We start from the raw sequence: 15,622 nt of genomic DNA, 5'->3' as shown, positions 1-15,622 counted from the left end.
CCTGAAGAAGCCTAAAAAGTTTTGGAAGAATGTTCTCTGGTCAGATGAGACAAAAGTAGAGCTTTTTGGGCAAAGGCATCAACATACAGTCATGGCCAAAAGTTTTGAGAATGACACAAATATTAATTTTTACAAAGTCTACTGCTTCATTTTTTCTAATGGTAATTTGCATATACTCCAGAATGTTATCAAGAGTGATCAGCTTAACAGCAATTACTTGCAAAGTCAATATTTGCCTAGAAAATTAACTTTATCCCCCAAAACACATTTCAACATCAGCAGCCCTGCCTTAAAAGGACCAGCTAACATCGTTTCAGTGATTGCTCCATTAACACAGGTGTGGGTGTTGATGAGGACAGGGCTGGAGATCAATCTGTCATGATTAAGTAAGAATGACACCACTGGACACTTTAAAAGGAGGCTGGTGCTTGGCATCATTGTTTCTCTTCTGTTAACCATGGTTATTGCTAAAGAAACACGTGCAGTCATCATTGCACTGCACAAAAATGGCCTAACAGGGAAGAGTATCGCAGCTAGAAAGATTGCACCTCAGTCAACAATCTATCGCATCATCAAGAACTTCAAGGAGAGAGGTTCCCTTGTTGCCAAACAGGCTCCAGGGCGCCCAAGAAAGACCAGCAAGCGCCAGGATCGTCTCTTAAAAGTGTTTCAGCTGCGGGATCGGGCTACCAGCAGTGCAGAGCTTGCTCAGGAATGGCAGCAGGCAGGTGTGAGTGCATCTGCACGCACTGTGAGGCGGAGACTCTTGGAGCAAGGCCTGGTCTCAAGGAGGGCAGCAAAGAAGCCACTTCTCTCCAGGAAAAACATCATGGACAGACTGATATTCTGCAAGAGGTACAGGGAGTGGACTGCTGAGGACTGGGGTAAAGTCATTTTCTCTGATGAATCCCCTTTTCGATTGTTTGGGACATCTGGAAAACGGCTTATTCGGAGAAGACCAGGTGAGCGCTACCACCAGTCTTGTCTCATACCAACTGTCAAGCATCCTGAAACCATTCATGTGTGGGGTTGCTTCTCAGCCAAGGGAATGGGCTCTCTCTCAGTCTTGCCTAAAAACACAGCCATGAATAAAGAATGGTACCAGAATGTCCTCCAAGAGCAACTTCTCCCAACCGTCCAAGAGCAGTTTGGCGATCAACAATGCCTTTTTCAACATGATGGAGCACCTTGCCATAAAGCAAAGGTGATAACTAAGTGGCTCAGGGAACAAAACATACAGATTTTGGGACCATGGCCTGGAAACTCCCCAGATCTTAATCCCATTGAGAACTTGTGATCAATCATCAAGAGACGGGTGGACAAACAATAACCTTCAAATTCAGACAAAATAAAAGCATTGGTTCTGCAAGAATGGACTGCTATCAGTCAGGATTTGATCCAGAAGTTGATTGAGAGCATGCCAGGGAGAATTGCAGAGGTCCTGAAGAAGAAGGGTCAAAACTGCAAATATTGACTTGCTGCATTAACTCATTCTAACTGTCAATATAACCTTTTGCTACTCATAGTATGATTGCAATTATATTTCTGTATGTGATAAAAACATCTGACAAATACACAAAACCAGAGGCCAGCAGATCATGTGAAAATATAATATTTGTGTCATTCTCAAAACTTTTGGCCATGACTATAGAGTTTACAGGAGAAAAAAAGATGCATTCAAAGAAAAAAACACGGTCCCTACAGTCAAACACGGCGGAGGTTCCCTGATGTTTTGGGGTTGCTTTGCTGCCTCTGGCACTGGACTGCTTGACCGTGTGCATGGCATTATGAAGTCTGAAGACTACCAACAAATTTTGCAGCATAATGTAGGGCCCAGTGTGAGAAAGGTGGGTCTCCCTCAGAGGTCATGGGTCTTCCAGCAGGACAATGACCCAAAACACACTTCAAAAAGCGCTAGAAAATGGTTTGCGAGAAAGCACTGGAGACTTCTAAGGTGGCCAGCAAGGAGTCCAGACCTGAATCCCATAGAACACCTGTGGAGAGATCTAAAAATGGCAGTTTGGAGAAGGAACCCTTCTAATATCAGGGACCTGGAGTAGTTTGCCAAAGAAGAATGGTCTGAAATTCCAGCAGAGCATTGTAAGAAACTCATTGATGGTTACCGGAAGCAGTTTGTCGCAGTTATTTTGGCTAAAGGTTGTGCAACCAAGTATTAGGCTGAGGATGCCAATACTTGTGTCTGGCCCATTTTTGGAGTTTTGTGTGAAATGATCAATGTTTTGCTTTTTGCTTCATTCTCTTTTGTGTTTTTTAATTTAAGACAAATTAAATGAAGATAATACCAAAAAATTTGTGTTTGCAATCATTTTCAGGAAGAAACTGAGTATTATCTGACAAAATTGCAGGGGTGTCAATACTTTTGGCCACAACTGTAATTTGCATTCAATTGTGCTGGACATAAACAGCAATTAAGGTGTATTGCTAAAGTACAAGTTGAAGGCATATTGCTAGGATGTTCCATCAGTTTTATTGGTTGATGTCTGACCTTTAGCACCAATCCTGAGAATAAAGGATGGCTGATGCCCCCTGGCTGTGCAAGGAACTCCAGCGAGACATATTCTCATATTCTCTTGAATGTAGTTGTGCTGCAGGACAGGGTTATTGAGTCGGTAAGCCTAAGCACTAACTCTGACTCCGACTCCTCAATTTTCCTGACATCCGACTCCACAGCACTGCCTCACCACTGAGCATGTATATAAAGTGCAGGACAGATTCATCTCAACTAAAAATCGAGATCCCTAGATCAGGAATAGAACAGATATTTATAGGATATTTTATAACTTTCCCAAATTATTATGAATACATTTACAGCACATCCTGCACTGAACTACTGGACCCTAGATATATATATATATGTGTATATATATATATATATACATACATATATTATATATATTTTATGTGTGTGTATGTCCACGCCCACTCCACATAGCCACACTCATTCCACAAGCAAAGCCCCGTGTATTAAATATCTAGTATATACATATATATAATAAATATCTAATATAGATATAATAAATATCTAATGTCTATATTTCATAGGCACATCTTGACCACAAAAGGTTACACTGCCTGTGTTGCCCATAGCAACCAATCACTGAGCATCTTTCATTTCATCAGAGCTGTTTAAAAGATTAAAGCTGAGCTGTGATTGGTTGCTATGAGCAACAGTTTTCCTTGTAGACAATTGTTGTAACTGAGTCCTATTATTCTTATCATTTCTATGGTGTTATCATCCTTCTGTAAAGCTGGAAATAACACAATTTATTACCGTGCTGACACAGACCACCCTCTGACACAGACTGCAGGGGGCACCCAGAATCAGGAACTTCTCTTTGTCTGGCATGAAGAATCCTTATTAACTTAAAAGTAAAAACACGGATTAAAAAAAGAAACACAAGATGGATTTCTCCAACCCAGGCATCATTTTAATCGGTGTAACAGCGCCAACCTGACAAGGTTGGCTCTGATGGGATGATATGGGATATTACGGGTTGGTAGTCGTCCGGTGGCTGTGACGGGATGATGTAGGATACTAGGGGTAGTAGTCCGGTGGCTGTGCCTGACGGGATGATGTGCGATATTAATGGTAGTAGTCCGGTGACTCTGGTTGACTGGATGATGTGGGATATTAGGGGTATTTGTCCGGTGGCCCTGGCTGACGGGATGATGTGGGATATTAGGGATAGTAATCCGGTGGCTCTGGCTGACGGGATGATGTGGGATATTAGGGATAGTAGACCGGTGGCTCTGGCTGACGGGATGATGTGGGATATTAGGGGTAGTAGTCCTGTGGCTCTGGCTGACGGGATGATGTGGGATATTAGGGGTAGTAGTCCGGTGGCTCTGATGGGATGATGTGGGATATTAATGGTAGTAGTCTGGTGGCTCTGACGGGATGGTGTAGCATATTAGGGGTAGTCATCTGGTGGCTCTGACTGACGGGATGATGTGGGATATTAGTGGTAGTAGTCTGGTCTGGTGGCTCTGGCTGACGGGATGATGTGGGATGTTAGTGGTAGTAGTCGGGTGGCTCTGACGGGATGATGTGGCATATTAGGGGTAGTAATCCGGTGGCTATGGCTGACGGGACGATGTGAGATATTAGGGGTAGTAGTCCGTTGGCTCTGGCTGATGGGATGATGTGGGATATTATAGTGAATGTGGCTATGCGGAGTGGGGCGGGACTATACACTCAGATATAGATCTATAATCATTATAATTTGTTATAACTAACCACAGTTAGTTACTATGCCCAGGCAGCGCCGGGCTCTTCAGCTAGTTTTATATTTAAGGAGTTGGTCCATTTTATACCGACTCTAACTTAGACTCCAACAAAATGGACACAGACTCCGACTCCACAGCCCTGGGCCTACAGATCTTTTACGTTTCAGATGGCCATGTTGAAGCTGTGCAGGGAAAGATTGTGAAGCAGCCACAGTCCCACATTCCCTTAAAGGGAATCTGTCACCGGAAGTTGCAGGCCTATATAAATGACCTGGGTCCGGTCCGATGGGCGGTGTTTCTTCTTTTTTCTGCACCCCATCTGTGGCCCCTGTCCACGCTCACCGAAAATCATTACTGCGCATGCGCCGGTACACTAAGTCTCGGAGCACAGCAAAATACTTCCGGGACATAGTGTACTGGCACATGCGCAGTAATGATTTTTGTCTTTGCCCACAGTTGGGCAAAGCATACTGCGCATGCGTGAAGCAAGATTGCTTTGCGCACGTGCGAACGATGGAGAAGAATACCGGAGAAGAGCGCAGACGGGGGCCACGGATGAGGTGGAGAAAAAAGAAACACCGCCCATCGGACCGGACACAGGCCATTTACATCGGTCTGCAACTTCCGGTGACAGATTCCCTTTAATTCTAATGGCTAGGAACACAGAGGTGACATCCCTATTGCACATAAAGTAATGGTAAATTTTAGCCCTATGCCGTCACTATATTCTCCTGTGTATGGTGCTAACAATCAAAAATAAAATGAGTGACTTAAACTAAGGGAATAACAAGTTCTTAAACTGCCTAGGTAGTCCACCTTTTGGGAACATTTTTTCACTCCAATGAATGCATGTATTTTTTACTTCAAATTATTTTTATAATTGGTTTTATTAAAAATTTTTGCACAGTTTGCGTTCTATATCCTCTGTGTCAGCCCGGTCTGTCTGTTGTTAGCTGCAGAATGGGTTAACTTTGAATCCATCAGTGAATTCAGGGCAATCAGAGCATTTCTAACTAGTGATTAGCCTGTTTATTAGGCAATCCCCGCATGTGTTGTGGATGTCAAACAGCCTCGGACATGCAGCGTGGGGACTCAGAGCATATATTCTGAGCACCCCGAAGACACTCGGTTGGCACCAGAGCATGCTCAGATAACACCCTATCCGAGCACGATTGCTCATCATTATTTCTAACTTTTTTATCTCTTTTTTTTGGACCTCCTTTCAGCTGATTTATGGACACAGACCACATCAAGGCTGATGGTGCAGGGACACAAAGGCCTTGTAAAAGCAAAACTTTTTTATGATAGTGAATTGGAAAAATGTTTTTTAGCTCCAAATACATACATTCACGTAAAGAAAAAAATTCCATAGAAGATGTACACACCCTTCAAATTTTATTTGTCAACCTTATCTAGCTTGGCTATACTGGGTATATAATGTATACTGGAGCTTCTAAACGTTGTGTCTAAAGCAGTTAATTGTTTGAAAGGCAACAAGCTAAGGCTAGTTTCACATTAGCGTTTTTTAGCGCTGCGCTTGGGGCGCAATAGAAACGCATGCAAAAAACGCATCATACGTTTTGCATGCGTTTGCTTTTTTTAGGCGCATGCGTTTTAACCAGTTTCTAGCCATGTTAACTCTTAAAACGCATGCAATTTTAAACGCAGGCGTGCGCATGTCCATGCGCACGCCTGCGTTCCCATAGACTGTAATATGATTTTTTTGCGCATTCCGTGCACAAGCGTGCGCATGTGTTTTTTTTACACAGGTTGGACGGACCAAAAATGCAACAGGTTGCGTCCGGCGCGCCTAGGAGCACACTACAAAATGCATGCGCATGAAAACGCATGCAAACGCTAGACCATGCGCCCCCATGTTAAACATAGCGGCTCATGCCGCATGCGCATGGACGCGCACGATGCGCTGCGCTAAAAAACGCTAATGTGAAACCAGCCTAAGATACCTTGGGCATGTGGTACGTAAAGTTTCACAACTCTTCCTTGTAGTTGTGCAGATACAGTCTATACACATCCAGGCAGATTATAAATGTTTACCAACTTCTGTTCATGTAAGGGAAGGGAAGTATTGTATAGATTTAAGTTTTAAGGTTTTCTGCTAATTCATTTTATAAAGCTAAAAGCTGAGATCGCGAAAGAAGTTGCTGGAGCTAGACGGAAGCAACACCTGTCGTCACTGCAGTACTACTGTGCCTTAAATGCTCTCCAGTATAGGAAGAGGACGGCAATGCTGGATCCTATTCTGGGGTACACGCAAGGACAGGTGATAATTACAGCCTTACCCTTATTAACAGATGTATTTAAAATTATTATAGCTTTTAAAGCGTAACATATTTCAATATTTTGCAGATTGCTTTTTTGAAAAAGGGCTGTGAAATGTTTTCCCAAAAAATGGATGGCTTCTTAGCTTCAGTGATCTGCATGATCCAGCGGTAAGCATGGAGAACATTTAATAATACCATCCTGGAAAGTTTCTAAGCAAGTGTTTGTTGGATGCACCTACCTCAATAAAGCATGGTGTAATGTATCTAATGGCCAGCAGAACATAACCTACCGATCAGTTTCCATACATGCCTCCAACATGGAAGTGGCTGAATATCGACTGTCTGGGAAGCAGTTTTATTGTTTTGCTTCATCTGTCTGTACCTGTATTATATTACTGGAATTCTGTACACCAGCAACCATTGAGGACTGCCGTCTGCTCTTTTAGAATACAAGGAGAGTTGGATGCTGAAGCGGAGTCTATGAGGATTACTCAACAAGAGCTACTTTCTGGTAGTGACGCCTTATATACACCAGACTGTGACGTGTCCTCCCCAGTTATCAACCGAAACCTGCTCCAAAAGGCTGGCTATCTAAATATGAGAAGGTAAAAAACTGTTGCTTAAAGGGAATGTCAACTATTTTTTCGCATATAAGCTGCCGGCACCACCATCAGAGGCTTATCTACAGCATTCTGTAATGCTGTAGATAAGACCCCGATGTAACCTGAAAGATAAGAAAAACGAGTTATATTATACTCACCGGGGGGGGCGGTCCAGTGCGGTCTGAGTCTGATGGGTGTCGCGGTCCGGGTCCGGCGCCTCCCATCTTGTAGCGATGACGTCCTACTCCTTGCTTCTGTCACGGCTTCTGCGCAGGCGTAATTCTCTGCCAAGTTGAGGGCAGAGTAAAGTACTGCAGTGCGCAGGCGCCGGACCTCTCTGACCTTTCCCGGCGCCTGCGCACTGCAGTACTCTGTTCACAACAGGGCAGAGAATTACGCCTGCACAGGAGCCGCGATAGAAGCAAGGAAGAGGACGTCATCGCTAGAAGATAGGAGGCGCCGAACCGCGACACCCATCGGACCTGGACCGCACCGGACCGCCCCTAAGGGCGAGTATAATCTAACTTGTTATTCTTAACTTTCAGGTTACATCGGGGGCTTATCTACAGCATTACAGAATGCTGTAGATAAGCCCCTGATGGCGGTGCCGGCAGCTTATATGCGAAATAATTGGTGACAGATACCCTTTAAAGAAGTATTTCCATTTCATAGAAGGATAGTATACTATCCTGAGCCATAGTACAACAAAAATGATGATTATTTTAAAAAGTATCTAAAACCAAATAATGAACAAATACAGTTTTGTTTTTTTTTGTTTTTTTTTACATGTATCATGAATTCCCTCCCCCCACCTTCTGACATAGAATGTATTAGCAAAGGAGACGCCGTTAGGTTTGGTCATTGTATATAAGGCTTTTTATGAAGTGTGTATAGTTATCAGTCTATTATTTTTATGCCCTTCAGCAAAACTGGTTTGGTTACCACAACATGGGAGAGATTGTATTTCTTTACGCAAGGGGGAAACCTAATGTGTCAGCACCGTGGTGAAGTAGCTGGGGGTCTGATTCAGGACCTAGACAACTGTTCAGTCATGGCTGTGGACTGCGAAGACAGACGATACTGCTTTCAAATCACTGCTCCCAATGGCAAATCGTAAGTGGTCTAATTCTTTCATAAACTCATTGGCTTGATATAACCTGTATAATAAGGTCTTACTCCACAGTACCTGGTAACTTTTAAAGATTTTTTTTCCACATTCAACATGGCTCCTTCTTCGGATCGGTTAAGGGAGTCACAGAGGTCGGATGCCACCATAGAGATGTCACTTATCCAGGGGATAGGTGATAACTTTCTATGGTGGGAGTAATTCTTTAAGTGGACATGTGCTTCTGGCTTAAGTTATTTAGATGAATTTCTATTTTTTATATTTTATGTACATTTATGTGTAACACTCATTATTAGAATTTTATATTTGCGTCTTTCTATTCAGTAGTTGGACAATCTTTAAGCAGGACCTGTCATCAGATCAACTGGCTGCTCTTTCTCTTATTTCTCTTATTTCTTTGCGCCATTTGGTCCTGGAGATATGCGCACCTGGCAGTTTACTTGCTCTTGGAGTTATCTGTATGAGTGGTCAGCTATAAAACAATTTACACTGACTATGCAGAAACCTGTTACCAAATTTTACAACTCAAAAATTTTAATTTAAAAAATCCAAAAATGCTAATCATTTTTTTTTTTTTTTTTATAACTTTTCTTTCTTTATTAATTTGCATAAGAAACAGCCAAAACCTAAGGCACTGAGTGTTACTTGCAATTATTTACAAATGTGGACATTGTATAATGTCCAGATAGGTGATCGTGAGAAATGTGATGTGACATCTTGACATTTATGTTATTAGTCATACTACATTCTTAGCAACCTAAGATGTAAACCAAGAGAGAAGCAGATGGAGAAGAGAGAAAGCAGTAGAGAAGACGCAAGGGAGGAAAGATACGGGGGTGTGTGGGGTGGGGTGTTAATCAGACTTAAGGCCCTTTTACATTTAGCGATACACCAGCGATCCGACCCGGTCAGGAACGCTGGTGCATCGCTAAATGATCGCTAGTGAGCTTTCACACAGAAAGATCTCACAGTGATGCAGCAGCGACGCAGCGCACGATACTCACCTTTCACACACAGCGATCCTGACGTCCTCCCGCCCGCGTCCAGCGTCGCTCGTCTCACACAGCAGGAAGCCCAGCAGGAAGCAGACGACGAGAAATGGAGCCGCCCGATCTCACGCGATCAGCGACGGACAGCGGGGGAGCCGGTCGGAGGTAAGTATCACACATAGCGATATCGCTAGCGATATCGCTATAACGTCACAAAATCAGTGACGTTTTAGCGATATTGCTAGCGATATCGCTATGTGTAAAACCCCCTTAAGATTAGTATATTCAGTGATCCTTGATGTATGCCTGGTACTCGGCAGAAGATCAAAAATCGAGCCGTTAAAACCAGGGCTGTGGAGTCGGTAAGCCAAACCTCTGACTCCAACTCTGACTCCTCAGTCTCCATGACTCCAACTCTGTCATACATGGCTCATGTTTAAATGATAAATTTACTGTAGTAAAATGGTAGCATCAGGCTTTTAATCATTATTATGATACAATAATCAAGCCATTTACATAGAACATAAAATTTATTTATTGGAATACAACTTTAGAACAAAAAAGCTTTTGCGTATTTACAATTTATTATACACTATGCAGTAAGTGGGAAAAAAAAAAGTTTTCAACAAAAACGTACTGAATAACATTTGTGCAGTCTATGAATTTGTTCTGAGAAATAGTATCGTCTCTATCAGATGCTCCTTCATAGATGACCTCAAGCCTGACCTAATTATTTTAAGGCTAGAGAACAACCGCTCTACACTAACTTGGGTTGGTGGCAAAGCAGTAACCACATGGGCAACATCTCTAACAATTTCAGGGTGTAAAGGAATTGCCTCGTGCACAGTCAGTTTTGATGAACAATTGAACTCTTCTACTTCTTTGCGAGCAAGTGAAAAATGTTGCTGAAATATGGTCAATCTGTTTTCTAATGGAGTGGAATCATTTTCCTTGAAGCAATGCTTTGCCTGCTCCATGTCTTCCAAATACTTTTAGAAATCAAACTCCTCATCTGATGAGGATGAAGAAACAGAAGCAATAGCACTGGCAGGACTTGAGTCCTCTTGCTCTTGCCCGTCCTGTAGCCCACTCATCCTAACTGCTACCTCAATCAAAGTTTCTTTTCCTTTAGTAAGCTGTTGATCATCCAGCAATATACGATGACTCGGGTCCACATTAACAGCTGCCAGAAGAATTTAATTTTCTAATAGCAGTGTCTCTCCCCACGTTTCATTGAAGCAGCAATGCCATCTGTGATTAAACCTCTTTGGTATAGGCAAAACAACAAGTTCATCCACTCCTTTATAAAAATGCCAGGAGTTAAATCCTCAGCTTGTAACTTTTTAGACACTGTAAATGGGTGATGAAGCAATTCCTTCAATTCAGCTACCTGTGTCCATTGACCTTCATGTAGTGTTACCTGAGGGATGGCCATATCTACAAGGAAGGGTTTCAGCTCAAGCAGTCGCTCAATCTTTAAATAGGTGCTGCCCCACCGAGTGGCTTGAACCACAATTTCCCCTTTTCCAGCACGTCTCTTCAAGATCGAATCAATTTTAGAGGTTCTGTCAGCAATAGCCAATTTCCTCACTTTGCTAATCAGAGTTCCAGCATGTCCCTCTTGCAAACTATCTCTTATTGCCAGCTGCAGCGTGTGCACAACACAGCGCTTGTGATGAATAGGTGTGAAGCAGCTTCAACAAGATCATCTAATTGTAAAGAATCATTTTTCTGTTCTTCTGTAGTGTAGTAATATCTGTATGTTCCTCCGTTGTTGGAACAGGACTGTGGCCTTCCATCTCCAACATACTGAATGTGAAATGTTCTTCTAGCTGCTGTTCACCTTCATTATTCTCAGTCATCAGTTTAATTGTACTTATCATGTTTGAAGCATTATCAATTACAATAGCAAGAACCTGTTCTTTTTTGAGTTCATAATCTTGCAGAACTTTTTCCACTAAGGTCTGGAGAACCTGGCTGCTGTGATGAGCTTTAGTATCTTTTACTGCTAGCGTCTTAAAATCAGCTACAGGATCAGCTACTGATCTAATCCACATAAACCTAACCAATCAAGTACTATAGGATAATAGCATGGCCAGGAATGTACTTATAGAACTTAACCTTTAATGGCTATATTAAAAACAACAGCCATCGTATATCTCGGACATACATACATAATTTTTTTCCAAAGTGCAAGTGCTCTTGATTAACAGTGATCTATTTAAAAAATGGTTGGACCTCACCCATACACGTTCTTGTTCATTCCCTTCTCAGATCTGTCCAACCTTGAAGGGAAAGGATGGTGGGAGGAGGGGGGGGATATAAGACTGGAATATTCCATGTATTACTCCTTGTAGTGCCCCTGCTTTGCTCCCGCCCTAACAAGGGCAATACCCAAGTGTAGACCTATTTAGGGGTAGCCCATATGAACCGTGTAACCTCACAACGCGTTTCTTCCCCTGTTCAGTGGATTCATCAGGGGAGAGAAGATAGATATTTGGGTGCTTGCAGTGGCAAGGAAACACAAACAATTCTGCAGGGATCTGCAGGATTTCAAAGACAATAAGATCTACCAATTTTGGGGGAGCAGACAAAAAAGGGAGAGGGAAACAGATTAGTCCTCCACTGAAATGTAACATTCAGATGCAGACACTAGACATAAGAGTTTAAGGGGGCGACAGAGAGGAAAAAATAGGGGCTTTGCTAGACGAGAATGCTATGTCTCTGCCTCACCTAGGGGGAGGTTTTTTAGACCGGGCCTTTCCCCTGTGGAACCGAAATCCATTTGAAAAGGATTAGATCTACAGGTAATAAACCTGTCTCAGAGACACATAACAGATACAGAAATAACGATTTTAAGTAAAGGACTCTCTTTCATTTCAACTACAGATATATCAACCTTTGGCACCATTAAGGATGTTAATCTTTTTTTAAGGAAGTTGAGATGGCATACATTTTTTAGACAAAAGGATAATAAAATATGCCAGGACCGTAATATTCAACCTGATTTGTTACCAGATGTACAATTTTTGGCTAATCTGGAAGAGAGAGGGCCAACATCCTGTGGGCATGGTCCTTTTACTTCCTTAAAAAAATCAAGCCTCAAAAATACCACCATCCTGTGGGCATGGTCCTTTTACTTCCTTAAAAAAATCAAGCCTCAAAAATACCACCAGCTATAGATATCTTCTTGAATTTAGTAACCAATGAAATCAAGGCAATTACAAAATTGCAAGGTCCACGTTACCTATCAAGAGAACAAATTACAGCATTGTGTGATTTAGAGAAAGACACATCCATAGTAATAAAATCTTCTGACAAGGAGGGGAATATTGTAATTATGGATGTCAAACAATATAGGAATATGTGTCTTTCCTTGCTACAAGATTCCTCAGACTACAGGATTCAGAGGGACAATCCTATATCAGCATCTATGGGAAGTCTCAAGTACCTTTTTACTATTGGCCAAAAATAACAAACTAATCAGCCAAGACAAGTTTTCCTTTCTTCTCCCTCAGCATCCGGTCATGGCTACTTTTTACAGCCTTCCAAAGGTCCTCAAAGGATTTGCCCCCCTAAAAGGAAGACCCATTGTGTCCGGGATTGGGAGTATATGTCATAACTTGGGGGCGTATATTGGTGACATACTTAGACCATTTGTCGATACACTCCCCTCCCATATCAGGGACACAATGGATCTCCTTTCCTAAATTAGAAGGTACACCTGTTGAACCAGACACAATGCTAGCCAGCATAGATATGGAGGCATTATACTCATCCATACCACATGAGATGGGCATTAAAGGTGTAAGACATTTCCTTCATAACAGAGGATGTAACAGCACAATGATTTTGTAATCAATCGCCTTGAATTTTCTCTCAAGAATAATTTCTTCGGCTTTGATGGCAAGACCTACCACCAGCTCAGGGGCACCGTTATGGGTAATCCATGTGCGCCAAGTTATCCAAACCTGTTCCTGGGCTGGTGGGAAGACACCGTCGTTTTTTCCGAGGACTTATGGGATTACACCAAATTCATAGATATTTTGGGTAAGATTTATTGACGATTTTTTCATTCTCTGGAAAGGCACGAAAGAAAAGTTTTTAAATTGTTTATTGAAAATCTTAACATCAATAGGGTAGGCCTGCTCTTCACATTTGAAATAGAATTAAAAACATTACCATTTTTGGCTATACAGATCAGTAAGATGGAGGATGGGAACACATTGACTACGTCAATATATCGTAAACACACCTCAACTAATTATTTTCGAAGATAATAAGCACAGTGTCCACAAACATATCATATAGGAAACTTTAAATAAGGAAAAACATTATTCCCATCATATTAATAAGAGATGGGTGTGTTATAATTATAGACCTGAAACTATGGGAACCAAAACCCCAAACACATCACTAGCAAGAGTATATAAATGAATAAAATATAATTTTTATTGTTAATTTTTAAAATGCATCACATATCAAATACATCAAATAAACACTGAGGATATAATCAAAGAAAGGATAGTACTCAAATACACTAAGTGGTAAAGTGGAATGGTAACAGACTATATGGTAGCTATATGCTGATACATGCAAAAGTGGAAAAACCTAAGTTGTCAGGCTGATAATAAAGTGCATATAATAAAGACCATAGTGGTCACAAGGAACCAGCCATACAAACAAACATAGGACAATAGAGTTTTATAACTTACCCATATTATTGATTGGATTGCCCGTCCATGATGCCACCAATGCCCCGACGCACGTTTCGCAGATATGCTTCATCAATAAAACATTTTATTATGTAAATTCACTCTCAAAATAATTTTGTCCTGTAAAAGAAAAAGGTATATTGAAATTCTTGCAAGAATAGGGAATCATGCAGTGTATAATTTAGGATAGAAGTAAAACAATCTTTGCATAAATCAATAGGACAGATAAGTATAAAGTTTGTAAAATATGTTGTAAGATAGCTTTACTCTGAACTTTCAATGTCAGGCTTGTCTCAGAGTAGCTCACTAAATGCTTCACATCATAGTTCTTCACAGTCTATGAAGAGGGGAGGAGGCATGTTTGTGCTGAATCATATTTCAAAACACACACACAAATATATATGTCCTCATCGATCCTGTTACTGTATTTCCAAATTTGAGATGTTAGAAAACAGTTTTTCCCCTTATATTCTATGTATAGTGTATATAAGTTATCAGAGCAGCTAATTTCTTCAAACAGGAGCTAAGAGGAAAAACAAACTAAAATATCAAGCATACAGAGACAACATATACTGGACTATTGATTTAGACACAGTTTATTGAAAGTTTAGATATGCTTTAAGAAGTACTTACCTTAATCATGCTTTCCTGATCACTCCAGAAGTTCTGAGTTGAATGCAGGCATTCCTTCCCTGTTTTTTTTGTTATTTTTCCCCTTCTCTGTAGAGGAGGAGCTTCACTACTTATTAACATAAACTGCAGCACAGATTCATCTCAGCTAAAAGTCTAAGGCTGTGTGCCCACGTTGCGTTTAAGTGTTTCCACAGCGGTTTGGCCGCCCTGGAAATGCTTAAAAAAAAAAAAGTTCGATAAAACGCATCCCATGCAATCCTATGGGATTCCTCAGTTGCTGTTCCCATGCTGCGGACTTTTCCGCTGCTGAATCGCATTGCGGAAAAATATGCAGCATGTCCATTAATTTGGCGGAATTCTGCCACCATAGGATTGCATTGACACTTTACGCATGTGGCCATGCCCACCATGCGTAAAGTGAGCGTTTCATGTGCGGATGGTACCCAGGGTCTGGAGGAGAGGAGAAAAAATAGAATTAACATAAAAAATAGGTATATACTAACCCTCTGTCGGCCCCCAGAGTCCTCCCGGTCCTCAGCGGTGCACGCAGCGGCTTTGTTACCAGGCGTGCTTCGCGCCAAAATGACCTTTGTGACGTCGCAGTTGCATGACCGCTACATCATCAGAGGTCATTCTCGCAATGAATCACTGGGGAACAGAACTTGCCGGCAGCACCGCTGAGGACCGGGAGCGCTGCTGAGGAGATCGGGGGCCGACAGGAGATGAGTATATCCATATTTTTTATTTTTTTAATATTTTTAACATTCTATCTTTTACTATTGATGCTGCATAGGCAGCATCGATAGTAAAAAAAAAATTGGTCACACTTGTCAAGCACTTTGCTTGACAAGTGTGACCAACCTGTCAATCACTTTTCCAAGCGATGCTTCAAATCGCTTGGAAAAGTGCTTGAATTCCGCAAGCTAAAAATGCTTGCATAACGCTTGTGTTTTGCGGAAAAACGAATGCGAATTCCGTATGCGTTTTACCCGCGGCAGGGAGTTGTGGAAATGCTGCGGACACTTCT

General features: G+C 41.7%; 1 protein-coding gene across 2 annotated transcripts in view; it reads left to right on the top strand.

The window, feature by feature from the left end:
• The window catches only part of APPL2 (adaptor protein, phosphotyrosine interacting with PH domain and leucine zipper 2), a 126,641-nt gene that overhangs the window by 89,113 nt on the left and 21,906 nt on the right, over positions 1-15,622 (top strand). For both annotated transcript variants that reach the window (XM_073556923.1, XM_073556922.1), the window contains exons 8-11: positions 6,383-6,529; positions 6,616-6,698; positions 6,977-7,135; positions 8,057-8,245. In XM_073556923.1, the coding sequence (XP_073413024.1) occupies positions 6,383-6,529; positions 6,616-6,698; positions 6,977-7,135; positions 8,057-8,245 (578 nt within the window). The remainder of the gene's footprint in view (positions 1-6,382; positions 6,530-6,615; positions 6,699-6,976; positions 7,136-8,056; positions 8,246-15,622) is intronic.

The sequence above is a fragment of the Dendrobates tinctorius genome, unplaced genomic scaffold, assembly GCF_039654945.1.
Source record: "Dendrobates tinctorius isolate UK_male_01 unplaced genomic scaffold, ASM3965494v1 ptg000241l, whole genome shotgun sequence".
NCBI lineage: Eukaryota > Metazoa > Chordata > Amphibia > Anura > Dendrobatidae > Dendrobates > Dendrobates tinctorius.
The sequence above is the reverse complement of the archived record's forward strand: the minus strand, read 5'-3'. Positions and strand labels throughout refer to the sequence as shown.